General features: G+C 38.0%; 1 protein-coding gene across 1 annotated transcript; it reads right to left on the reverse strand.

Annotated features, from left to right (window-relative positions):
* Positions 1–3,726: 3,726 nt before the first annotated feature.
* On the reverse strand, positions 3,727–11,535 carry ctsba (cathepsin Ba). The gene is made up of 11 exons (XM_080032238.1): positions 11,377–11,535; positions 7,996–8,123; positions 7,810–7,895; positions 7,450–7,564; positions 7,020–7,135; positions 6,103–6,188; positions 5,870–6,016; positions 5,250–5,366; positions 4,965–5,093; positions 4,543–4,624; positions 3,727–4,332 (listed from the first exon to the last, which is right to left on the reverse strand). The coding sequence occupies exons 2-10, from the start codon at positions 8,116–8,118 to the stop codon at positions 4,551–4,553; spliced, it is 993 nt and encodes a 330-aa protein (XP_079888364.1). The 5' UTR covers positions 8,119–8,123; positions 11,377–11,535; the 3' UTR covers positions 3,727–4,332; positions 4,543–4,550.
* Between the last annotated feature and the right edge of the window lie 2,155 nt (positions 11,536–13,690).

The raw sequence follows: 13,690 nt of genomic DNA on the forward strand, positions 1-13,690 counted from the left end.
GCCCATTGTAGTCCGGAAACCAAGGCTATTGCCTACGTTTTCCTATGGCTAGGTTCACCTCGTCTGCACACAAACACACACACACACACACACACACACACACACACACACACACACACACACACACACACACACACACACACACACACACACACACACACACACACACACACACACACACACACACACACACACACATCGTTATTGATGAATGAGAGGGTGATCCTTATCTCGTAATTACGAGATCCTTATCTCGTAATTACGAGATCCTTATCTCGTAATTACGAGATCTTTATCTCGTAATTACGAGATACTTATCTCGTAATTACGAGATACTTATCTCGTAATTACGAGATATTATCTCGTAATTACGAGATCCTGCTCTGAAACTTTTTTTTATTTGGTGAATGCTCAGCGCCACCGTAGATGTGACCAAATGTTTTAAATTAATTTATTTTCTGGGTTTTAAAGATAATATTTTTCCATTGTAAAGATGAAAACCTGCATAAAGCTATTCCACTTAAGTATTTAAATCAATTTCTTAGATGGCACAATCATGATTTTTCTAAACCAGTAGTTTAATTGTATCAATAGCTGAACAATTTCAAAGAATAAATAAAAACATAATATTATTGTGTTTATTATTTGTGATTTTTCTTTCAAAATATGTGCTGTGATGGTAATGACTGTGTGATGGAAATGACAGAATGTGACGGAAATTACATGTGACAAAAAGTAATGTTGAATAATGTGTATATGAATGAGCTAATAACTTGTTTTTGTAACAGTTGTAGTTCATATGCATATGTTTCAGTGATATACGCCAAACGAAAAGCATTTATAACAATGCCATTGTCATTTCCATCACAGTCATTTCCATCACAGTCCCTTCAAAACATGAAAAAGGTGATGGAAATGACTGTTGTGGAAATGACATTGTCACATTTCTTAAATTATCTGCTTTTATACTGGCTTGTAAATGTCCTTTTTAGAGTTAGCATTAAATACACTCAAAATACACATCATAAAATGTTTATTTTCTCATAAATTAATCATTTAAAGGAAATATGAGTTGTTTGGAAATGACAACCAATAAACATATTCTTGATTTAAGCAACCTTTACATTGACTTCTACGGTTGTCTGTTCCCTCCATGGAACTGAATGTCTCCTCTAGCCATTGGCTCTGCTGTCACATGGCTATGCTGTGATAGTACACAAACCCTAAAGAAACCTCCCAGAATTCACATTTTGTTCAGTGTGATGGAAATGACGGTGAACCTAAGGGACAGGTGTTCGTTTAATAAAATACATAAAATACTAATATCTCTTAAAATCCATCATACATTTTTTTTTCCAACATTGTATTTATTGATTTTTAACATTTTGCACATACAAAGTCTTACACATTAATCAGCAGGTTTGTACCCTATATTAGCACCAAGGTGTAGGACATAACAAAAAAGATATAAGAGAAAAAAAAAATATATATATATATATATATCACAAGTACAACAAGATTTAAATAACGAAAATAAAAATAACGTGAGACCCCTCAATTCAGGCGTCTAACAAACAAAACCAAAAGTATATAACAGACAAACAATAAGTCCTGTAGTATTTCTAATGTTGCAGTCGGGGAATACAAGTAAAATCACATTACAAACTAGTATTCATCATATAGTCATGTGAGCGTTGCAGAGGGCAATTTATTCATCCCTAGGTTCTTCTATCATATGTGCTATGTCTCTCCTCTCCAGAAAACTTATAAACGGACCCCATGTGTTATTAAAGAGTAACTCCTTGCCCTTAATAATGTATGTAATTTTTTCTAAGGGCAGAGTTGTAGATAACTCAGTAATCCATTTATTTAAACTAGGCATGCCCACTTTTTTCCATGACAGAGCGATTATTCTTTTAGCCAACAATATACCAATTTCAAAAAATATGCGGTGTCCTTTCCTAATATTATACTTTTCTGGATATAGGCCGAGTAAGAAAAGTTTGGCATCTAAAGGTATTTGTATTGGAATAATATCCTGGATACACCTCCTCACAGCCTCCCAAAACTTATTAACTTCTTCACATTGCCAAAGACAATGAAAAAGAGTACCCTTTTCCTTCTCACACTTGATACAGATATCTGGAACGTCACTGTTGTATTTATTGAGTTTTTCTGGGGTGATATAAGTTCTCATGAGCCAATTGTACTGCAGTAATTTAAGACGAGTGTTAATTGTTTGTGATTGTGCTTTGGTACATGCTCTCTCCCAGTCCACAATGGTTATGTTGTCATGTAGGTCTTCCCTCCAAGCCTCCAGCCTCTTTACCGATGACTCTGAGGACTCGGCTACTAGAAGGTTATAGAATTTGGCCCGCCCCAAATTGTCCGTACACATTATCTTTTCTACTTTTGATAGGGGTGGGATAGACAATGATTGGCCCTGTTGTGATCGGATAAAATTCCGCAATTGTAAAAATTTAAAAAATTGATTATGGGGGATATTATAGTCAGCAGTTAGTTCTTCAAATGATTTCAGATATTTCGTGACTGGGTTAAATAAATCTCCAATTTTTTGTATTCCATTGTCAGCCCAGACTTTGAATCCCGCATCGGATTTACCTGGAGGGAAAAAATTGTTTCCCCAGATTGGACTGAAGAGTGAGAGAGAGACATGCTCCCCAAGATGTTTGTTAACTTGTTGTAACACAGTAATCATATTTTTAACCATGGGGTTCTTTATGATTTTTTTTAAGCCTTTTGACATTATCTGAGTACAGGAAAAGGTGAAGAGGGAGGCCCATCCATCATACATTTAATAAAAATACACCTTATTGTATTATTAAATGTTTAAAGTAATACTATAACAGTATTACAATTAAGCAAGGTTGAATGTCCAAAACTGGACCCGGGGACAAAGGATATATAGCCAAAACCACATAAAATACAACTTTTTGTATAATAAAAATATTGACTGGTGTACCATTTATTTTTCCAAGAGTCATTTTAGTGTAAATTAAGTGTGACAAACTTTAAAAATAAGAAATTTTCATTATATCTGCCAGGGACACAACATTGCCTCAAGTTGAAGAATGCCACGGGTTCTCTTTAAATGGAGCCACAATTGTAAAGAAAATGCATTTGTGGGAAGAGCAACAGAGTTGAGTATGATGAATAAGTTGTTGCCAGTCTTGTCTCTTTATAATTTAAGCATCCAATCTAATTAACAACACCAAAAAAGGGAAATAAACAGGATTAACAGTATAAGATGTATTGCCAAGAAGCATTACATCAAATACTCGACCAAACACACATTTCCTTACTTTTTATGCCATGTTTAGTTAAGCCTTATTTGTAATTATGTGGCGGAAACATTAGTATAACAACCTTTTTAAATGTGTATGCGTGTTGTATTTTAAATGGACCTTGAGTTCTTTCAATAAAAGTTGACATCAGAACAGTTTCTCAAGCAGATAGAATTGTTTCCTGCTAACAAAGCCCATTTACTTAGAATCAGTCTTTGTTTAATGCCATGTCTGGATTAAATTCTATATGCAGCAGAATCTAAAAACCACCATCAGAATAGTTGCCTCACATCTACATATCCAATACATCTTGATACACATTTTTTTGTTGAGTCATCAGGCATGTACAGCTTCAAATCAGACAAAATGTAACAAATGGATGAATAAAATGTCAGCATGCATATTCACCAGTGACACTGTATTAAGAACCAAATCGGTTTATTTCAAAATTCAAGACAATTTTTTGATCAATATAGGCAGACAATAAAAACATTTAAATTGTAATCCGATTTTACAAAGTTTAAAACATTAACAGGTGCAAATTATGATGAGTACATCTCAACATGTATGTGGCATTTGATGCACAGAAACAATGTTCGACAATGATCATTTAAAAATTACTCATTCAAACAAACAGACCTCCTCTGCGCCATTAAGCAGAGTTTTAATTAATTTCACTCATGGCCTGTATTGCTGGCCCAAACCATCCACCAGTGCAGAGAAAAATCAACAGGGAACAAGCTCAAATCTTAGAAGCAGTGACAGTGTATTTCAAATGACCCAAGATAAAAACATTTTCCTCCTTTGTAACTTTTTGATTTGCTTTCTGGAGGTAAAGTCCACCTAGCTAGTCAGCTAGTCCACCTAAAACGAAGTGAAGGTTGCAGGTGAATCTTCTGTCAGAAAGGAAACCTTATGCCCTGGGTGCACAGTGGTTAGTGGGCTTTGACTATACAACTAAAAGCAGCTGAACTTGGTCAGAGTTCTAGAGCAGGCATGAGGACTGTGTTGACACGCAGCACAAAACCTGCAAGAGAAAAATACATTACATTAAGACTTGACATGGGAGCTGGAGGGGCTATAAGGGTCAGTCATTTTAGATCTGTGAAGCCTCCACACAAATTTAAGTCAATATGAGTTTGTCTTGTCTATGACATTAGAAAGGTTGCTTAACAGACACAGCTTTATTTGAGGCAAATACTTCATACAGCAATTATGTGTAATTTTGTTGTCCTACCTTTGTAATTATTTGGGGATCCCCGCCACAATCTCAGACTCCATACCACAGTGATCAGATCCACGCAGGAATTTGAAGAATCCTGAGCACCAGAAACAGACCAGAAGATAGTTTATATTTATGAAATATATTAATACATACAGTTTAGAAGTTTAGAAATGCGTAAAATCTTGTTAGTCAGCAAATTTTTTCTGGGAAGTATGACGTGCCCCAACTTTCAAACACCAGCAGAACCCATGCAGTCTTATACAGTATCCCTGGAAAAAGATATGTCTTTATAAAAAGGTTGTAATGTTAAGTTGTGTGAAACCGTCAGCATTGTTGGTCAAATACAGGTCTTTGTAAATGTGGGACTTTGTATCAGTGACAATCAGTGTATGAATGAATGTTAGTTTAGGTAGTAAACTGTTCCATCTGCTCACCGTTATCACCCCAGTCAGTGTTCCAGGAGTTGGCACAGAGCCAGTAGGGAACACCATCCTCCTCCCCCCAGCCCAGGATCTTGATGGCGTGGCCGCCCAAAGCAGACCCCGTCTCATGCTTATACACACCTGATAAATAAAAAACAATACACAAGAGGGGAAGGGTCCAGAGTTTAAGGGAACATACAGAGTGAAATCTGTAAGAAGCATTTACCCTGTGCTCACAGATCATAACATGTATTCAGTCTGTGTGTAAATTACATTTGTCTGTGCACATGTTCTTACCAGACTTGTACAGCACAAAGTCTTCATAGACAGTAAAGGCTCCCTCTACTGGGCCGTTCTTGTAAATTTCCGTCTGGATCTGCTCCGCATCAGACAGCACGCTGTAAGACGTTTTACCTGCAACACACTTGGAGTTAGTATCCTGTGCTGCATGTGTACAAATGTGTGATTAGGGTTAGGCTCATCTTAAGAAAAACATACCTCTAGTGGCATATACAAAATGGATTAATGGGTCTATCACGCGACGGATATTTAAAAACAACTTTTCTAGTCAGAGATTCAATAAAGCCAGTCAGTGTAAATGCATTTCTGTAAGTTATTACATTTGGCATCTGTAGTTAAAATGTTATTACATTTGCCAAGTAACCTGAATTTCAAAATGAAAATATGATTTTTGCCATCTTGGTCTCACAATTAATTGAACATAAATTACACAAAAACAAAACTGAAGTGAGGAACATGTTTCCTAGAAAGTCACAGAACAAAAACAGTTCAAATGTTAAACTTTATTCCTTCTTTCATAAAGTAAATACAAACAGAGCTAATTAGCATTCTAAAACCTGATACCCCATTTATATATATATAAAGAAAAGGGGAAACTTGCTTCTTCTGCCTCTTACCAATGTGCTTGTCCTCCTTGTAGCCCGGTGTGTATCCAGCTTCACACTTCATGACGCACTGGGGTGTGTCTCCACCCTCCCCAGAGCATGAGGGCCTGCTGCCGTTCACATGGTGCTCACAAGGGGCGATAGTGTAGGGACGACAGCCTGTAGACAAAGACAGTACCAGAATTGTAGATGCTACACACATACAGAAGGACCACTGTTTAGGTCTCTTGAACACTAAAACTCACCAATGTGGGAGTCATAGAGGCCTCCAGAGACAAGTCCTTCGTTGGTCCAGAAAGACCAGGCGGCTGAAGGGTAACCACCATTGCATCTAGATAGAGAAAAAAAAATAAAGTTCAAGGTTTTTCCCACTTTCATAGTAAACCAATATGCACAACCTCCTTCAAACTATTAAAATAGCTCCACACCAGCAACTTTGTCTCTTTAAACATTCCTTCCTCTTAGTGGTGAATCTGCTGATACCAAGAACAGGTTCATCAACAGTTCTGGCTTTTTCCAAAAGTAAAATCTGTACACTTAATTTTATGAAACTCTGAGGCCAGGGATTGTTGTAGAGTTGACAGCCCACTGAATCAATGAAGTAAACTACATTTTATAGTTTAATTGAGAGGGAAAAAAAACAGTATTTCCTGTGGATCAATTATGAAGTGCCCATTACCAAATTCTTCTTAATAAACTCAGTTTTGGCACAGAAACCTATTCTGAGAATTTATCTGTGCATTCCTATACGATATCCGACCATTTTCATATAAGATCATTCATTGCCAAGGTTTTATAAAGTTAATTCATCCTCTCATTAAAATAAACAACACACACACACACACACACACACACACACACACACACACACACACACACACACACACACACACACACACACACACACACACACACACACACACACACACACACACACACACACACACACACACACACACACACACACACACACACACACACACACACACACACACACACACACACACACACACACACACACACACACACACACACACACACACACACACACACACACACACACACACACACACACACACACACACACACACACACACACACACACACACACACACACACACACACACACAGTGAAAACATTGAATACATGACTGCCTCTCACCCCATGCCACAGCTGTCGCAACAGGTCAGCAGGTCCTCCGATGAGATCTCTACACTGACCTTGGCATTGCTATGGATACACACACGGTCGGAGATTGCCTCTGCCGCACCAAATGCCTGTGGGAAGAAGAACCAAATCATTTCAGACACAAATACAATTTGTACATCTGAACTGAAAGTGCAAGGCTATAGGCGTTGTTTGCTGTTCAGATTTGTGCTCTGGGGCTGTATACAGTATAAAAAGAGAGCTTTTACTAAAGAGACTTACTTGACCATCGCTTGTACTAATAAGTGCCAAATCTTAGCATGGGACTTTTTGTGATTCTTTAACACATTACAATCCACAATATAAAACATTGATAATCTGTTCTTTAAAAAGACATTTAAAAAAAACATGGTTAGATCTTCTGAGAATCAGGTTTTTATTTTACCCAGCAGGATCCACAGGAGCCCTGGTCTCTGATCTCCTTCAGGGTGGGACAGTTAGGCCACTGCTCTCTGGAGTCAAATTGTGTGGGCAGCTTAATATCTCCAGCATACTGAACCCTGCAGAAGAACACCGTGTTATTGAGTCATCAACAATCAGTATTACAGTGGGCCAACTTACTACTGCAATGCAAGCAGATTTTATATATACACAGTACACACCTTTCCATGTTATAATGAGCAGGTGGGGTAAAGAGTTTTGCTACACCACACTGAAAAATCTTCTTTATGTACTTACAAATGTACACTGGTTGACACGTACTCACTCTCCACAATATTAAGACATTATGTGTGAGACAACTCACATGATTGGCAGTTTAGGTCCGTTCAGCAAAGTACCGCAGAGTCTCTGGACATAACTGTAGTCGACATTATGGAAGTTGTGACCAGCCTGTGGATGAGGAGGGAGATTAAGGTCAATATAACCACTAATTCCCACCGGCAAAGATCGAACGCAAGATTAAAAAAAATTCATTCACACAAAAACTCACCTTCCAGGTAGAGTTGAGCTTATTGATGTAGTTGACCATCTCACTGGACAGTGGCTTAAGGCGGGGCATGGCCAGGCTCACAGATGAGCTGGCAGCCAATAACAGGATGGCCAAACGCCACATTTTGACTGAAAATTACAAAATGGAGACAAGTTTATTTGTTATTCACATTAAAAATGTTAATTGATCTATGAGAAGCTCTATGCATAAATGATTCAAGTCACTAAACATTCCATTAAGTGCAAAGAAACCTGGGCCCATTTTAATTCCAGACAATGTGTATTTTAGTTTAGTAGTCCCCATTAGCTTCCGTCTGTCTGTCTTAGATCATAGCTATTATTCCTGGGGTCTTAAATATTTCATAACTAACATACAAATATTTAGATTTTCCTCAAATTGCAGACAATGTGTACAACGAACGCTACAAAAAAACAAACATGCTGTAGTGAAAACCAAGTGCCTGAATAAACAGTAGTGTAGCTTGGAAGAAGAAAACACTAGAAACAAGGGAAAGTTCACAGCTGACTAGACAACATCATCGTGGTTGCATCTACAAGTTGAACATGCTTACACAGTCAGTGTACAGAGCAGAGAGAAACTCTTATCCTCATTATTCAGTCAAGCCAGTCAGAACCATTGAGTGGTTCAATCACTGCATCAACAGGCAGCTATCTTAAACAAACACTCCAGCGATTAGCAAATTCCTTAGATTCAAAGACATTTATTTCAGACCTCAATCAATTTGCAGAAGATGTGTGAAATGGTGTTTTATAAGCTAATGAGACTGGGTTTCAGTTCCCACTTAGACAGCACAAATATTAATGTCCTTTTAGCTCTTCATGCAATTGCCACCCACAAGTTAACTGTATGCACTTAGTTTACGATGAAGCAAAGCTACAAGTTCCCTCTCAAAGGGTATAAAAGGAGACCGTATTATCAGCTGGAATGCCCTGCTGAGAGTTGCCTACAGACAAAGACCCATTAGAGATCATAATGTAGTAGCCTTTCAAATAGAAAGGATGCTCTGAGAGTCCAGCAAAAATCAATACCAGTGCATCAGACACTGCTTATATGAACAAACATGGAGCTTCAAACACTGACAACCTTGATAAAGGACACAGATGGTGTGAGTCAATCTGAAGGCCTGAACAGCATGCAGGAGTGAAGAACAAAAGCCTTGCGACAAAGTGTTACAGGGGGAAACATTTTCACCCAATTGTGTTCCAAGCAAGGTTATCAAACTATAGAATTTGAATCAGTCATGGACTTCTGGAAACGTAAGACTTATGGGCCCCTAGTGTTTACAATGGCACACTGCCTGCCATACATTTCTCTCTTGGAACAAGAGCAGGTCTTATTAAGCACCTGTAAAATCAGCATACTTGTTTAGGCATGCCCCTATTTCTAGGGCAGAAAAAGCAGAAGAGAATCCAATAGATTATCATTTTTTTAACATCTTGGGACTGCGAAATTTCCAGTGAAACTGGTGTGATATCACATGACTGAGGCCAATGAATCATCATGAGCAAGAACTACAGAGCGAGGAAAAAGAGAAGAGATTTCCTCTTTTCAGACTGACATCTGTTCACGGAAATGATACCGCAGGACCTCATGACACTTCAGTAACTTGCCTTCATTTGTCTAAAATCTAAACCAGCTTCTTCTACGTGTTCAGATTTTTTTAATACAACAAGCGCCTGTTACAGTACTCAAAAAGGGAAATTAGTGGCTTCCTTGGTTTGGCATTTGAAGTGTAAATTCCACCACAATCTTATGTTTACAGCTTGATTGTAGATATACTTTAATGGGCATTGCAGCTGTTTGTGAATAATTTAAACTAACCGTTTGCAAAATGATTATTGTGGGGAGGAAGAGACAAATAATATTAAATAAAAATCACATTTGGTCCATAAGAAAATAAAAATGACTACAGGTTTTTTTCTTTATCTATTAGAGAAGTGGTGGAACCAAACACACACTAAGCAGCTGAGCCATGATTTGGATGAGATTTGGGGAAGTGAACCATCAACGTGCTGACCTGCATCTGCCACACAGGAATCATACTTTAACCAAAGTTGTCATAGCAAGCGAGACTTAAAGGCTACACTAAACTTTCAGAGTCATAGTGGGGGCTGTGAGGCCCCTTTTTGGCGGTCCTTTAGTGATGCAACTCCAAAATGTCAACAGCCCTGCATCTGTCTTCCATTCAGCTTATAACCAACAGCTTTTTAAGGCCAACAACATTGACATTTGTTCCCCCCTATGTGGGAGGTATAAGTCAGAAATGGCTGAGTCAGCGCTAAAAACACATACATAAGGTCCTCCAACACTGGACTGAGTTCAGCAGGAGTAAACCTGATCAGCTGATCAGTATTGATTGGGATCCTCATAGACAACATTTTTGAACGTCAAAACTGCAGGAATAAGGTTTAAAAAAGTAATATTCTGCAACGTTCCTTCTCATGTTATACAAGTCATCCGCATACACAGATCAAGAAGGAAACATAGGCTACACAGATCAAGAAGGAAACAGATAGGCTACAGGCTACAGTCTTAAATGGAATTTCCACAATCTTAATCTGGCTGGTTTGATTCCTGTTTGTCCACTGACAGATTCAACTAAGTTCCTCATTCGTTGGCCTGATTTGCTCAAGAGTTACAAGAGGCTTCAGGTTGGGTTCCAAATAATAATAATAAAAAGGTGTGCTTATCATGCTCTGTCATTAAAGAGGGAGCAGTTCAATTCCAGTTCATTCAGCTTGTGCAGCTGATGTTATCGGCTGCTCTGCTATCTGTCACCGGCGTGTCTAAACAAGTCTCGGACCTTTCCTTTGTCTAGTTACAGCAGAGTGCACCCAGCTCGCTCCCATAAATACCAACTTTCACTTTCCATTTCCCTGCTGCAAAGCGCGTGGTGGTTCAGAAGCTATATCATGTTTCATATTATTTTTAACTTCAGGTTTTAGGTTAAGCTTCTGCCGACACAGATCAAACGTGGACGTGTCCTCATAATTAATTAATGATACAGGTGTGGTTTGCTCGAAATGCTAATAAACCTTTATCTTTTCTCCTCTGACCGTTAAGCCTAAAGTGGGTCGATCAGGCAGTCACAGAGCAATTTGAGCTGTGAAAAATAAAAGGTAGGCTACTACAGTGAAGACTTAAAAATAGGCATACTCATTACCTATCAGTTTAAAATAAGAATGAAATAACTAAACGTGTTTACCATAGAACTAGTTTATGCAAAGAGTACAGATTTGACAAGCCGCTAACTCACCGTGTAAACAAACTACAATCAGATAACCGGAAGTTACTTCACATGTTGAGAACAAAGCCACACAAGTAAAGCAGTTAAAAAGATTATTTTAACAAAGAAGTTACCTATCCCCTTGTGTCTTCTCTTGGTGTAAACTTGGACTATCTCTTCAGCTCCAGGTTCCCCTCTCAAACTGGCCAAAACATTGAAGTGTGGGTTGTACACACTGTCCTCCGCTTATTTATCCATAGAACCACGTGATTCCGGGTCACATGAATGCAGCTCATGTGATCAGGCTACCGACAACAATCACATTTACCAGCACTCTTGCTTTTTTGTTCCGCTCCGTGGGTGTCTTGGTTTGTAAGATCAGCGATGTTCTCTTACAAAAAAATTAAATAGATAAATTGAAAATAAAATAGAGAGCTCTGGGTCTGAATTTAGCTGTCACAACTCAACGACTAGGGGTTGGCCAATATTTGCAGTCATTTGAATTCTGACCGCTATGTGGTGCTGAAACTACCTCGTCTGTCACCACTTTACCCTCAACTCTCAGACACAACCTATAGCCTACCCTACATTGTTGTGGAAATCTCTATCCTTTTTAACCTATCGGTTACATTTTAGTGGATAGGCCTGTATAAAGGTGTAGGCTATTTAATGTAGTATCGCCATTGTATGTAAGCCTCCTGTAGAAGGCCTATAGCCCAATCCTGAGAACAATTATATCAAGTTAAAGCTCTCCTATCAAAGGAGCAGCAACATTTACAGTATAAGCAACAACATGTGGGTGGGTTTTATTAGACAACAAACCTCAGATAGGCTACAGATGAACAAAAGGTTGGGCCTACCCTCTTTTACCAGATAATGTGTTTGTAGGACAAACAACATAATATGTAGGCTAAGCAAAATAAATCAGCGATGAAGGTGGGAGCAAAAAAACTAAACAAAAAACAAGGTCAGGCTTTTTGACCTTTGACTTTCCAATGAGAAATGCTAACAGTCGATCCATAGAAACACTGGCTTATGGGACCCACCAGGGCCCTGGGTTGTGCCCATTGGGCCTGTTTGGTATAACAGTCCATGATTTTGAGAAATCTGTACATCTATCACTATCACTGACTTACTTGTTATGGTTTGCTATTGTCTAGACTGCTTCATATTTGTTTCTAGGCTATAATGTCTCTCAAATTCTAATAATAAAGAACAAAATAAATTGTCTTCTGACATAATTTAACAAGTTGACAGACAAGAAAGTTATTGTATTTCATATTAATGGAGGAGTATTTTAAGAAGAGTGAACAGCAGTGTATTTGACTGATGTTGATGATCTTAGTTTGGCATTTAGGCCTATTCTGTAGCCTGATGTGATGTGGATCACTGACCACAGAGAACATGCTGATAATCCAGCTGCTTTCTCTTCCCTTTATTAGGCAGTCATCTGACTTTCAAAATGATGAGATAGGACAATTAGGTGAAAGCGCTGCACACAAACTTCAATCATTCTTTAACCAACCATGTTGCACAAGAGCAGATCCTCATTTTAAAGTACAGTGTACGTGACTCAAATCGTTCTTACTTAAGTTGGTAGACTAACCAAAGTCACATTCTCCTTTGATTTCATTGAACTAGTATACAACTATAAGTGTAGTGAATATAGACATGTATTTCATTCATTGACCTTTTGGATTTTAAATACTGATATTTGACACAGTAACACAGAGTGTTTTGTAAAAAAAAAAACGCAGACATTCTTCTGTACCCACTGGTTTGGTATGTGTAACAAGATTGAGCTCTGTTTAATCAAGAGCCCACATGAACCCTCTTCCTGCCTGCCTGAAACCAAGGCATTGGCTGTGTTCGGAATTTAATTAAATTAACCTTCGGTATTAGTGGTCATATTATCAGATTTATAAGCTCAATAATAATTGATTTATTATTAGATGTTATAGAGTGATAATTCGACTAGGTTTGATTAATATTTATTTATTTAACTGATCACTAGACTAATCATTAAAGACAAACCATTGATAAAACGAGGCAAACTTACTATTATTTTTCCATTCTTAAGAGAATGGTGGCGTCCCCACATAACTTTAGCAAATTATTAATGTATTGTCATTTTCAGATTTATTTCTAATAGCCAAATTAATCTGAATGAGCCTGTAACCACTACCTAAGTTAGCCTGATGAAGGTCGTTTGACCGAAACAGTGCTTTCTTTTAAATAAATTATTATCAGCGGAAAAAGAAAAACAAGACGAGGGTTTATGAAATCCAAATCTCGATAGTGGAGAGCTTTGAGATGAAGATCAGCAGGTTCCTCCAAAGGGATTGGGACTGAATCAAGGATCATATATAAAATACACCACAGTACTCTGAGCTCTGATCATGAATAATGACTTTATTTTGTCACATCAATAGCACAGTTAATGACCCA

This window comes from Ammodytes marinus (assembly GCF_949987685.1).
Source record: "Ammodytes marinus genome assembly, chromosome: 1".
Classification (NCBI taxonomy): domain Eukaryota; kingdom Metazoa; phylum Chordata; class Actinopteri; order Uranoscopiformes; family Ammodytidae; genus Ammodytes; species Ammodytes marinus.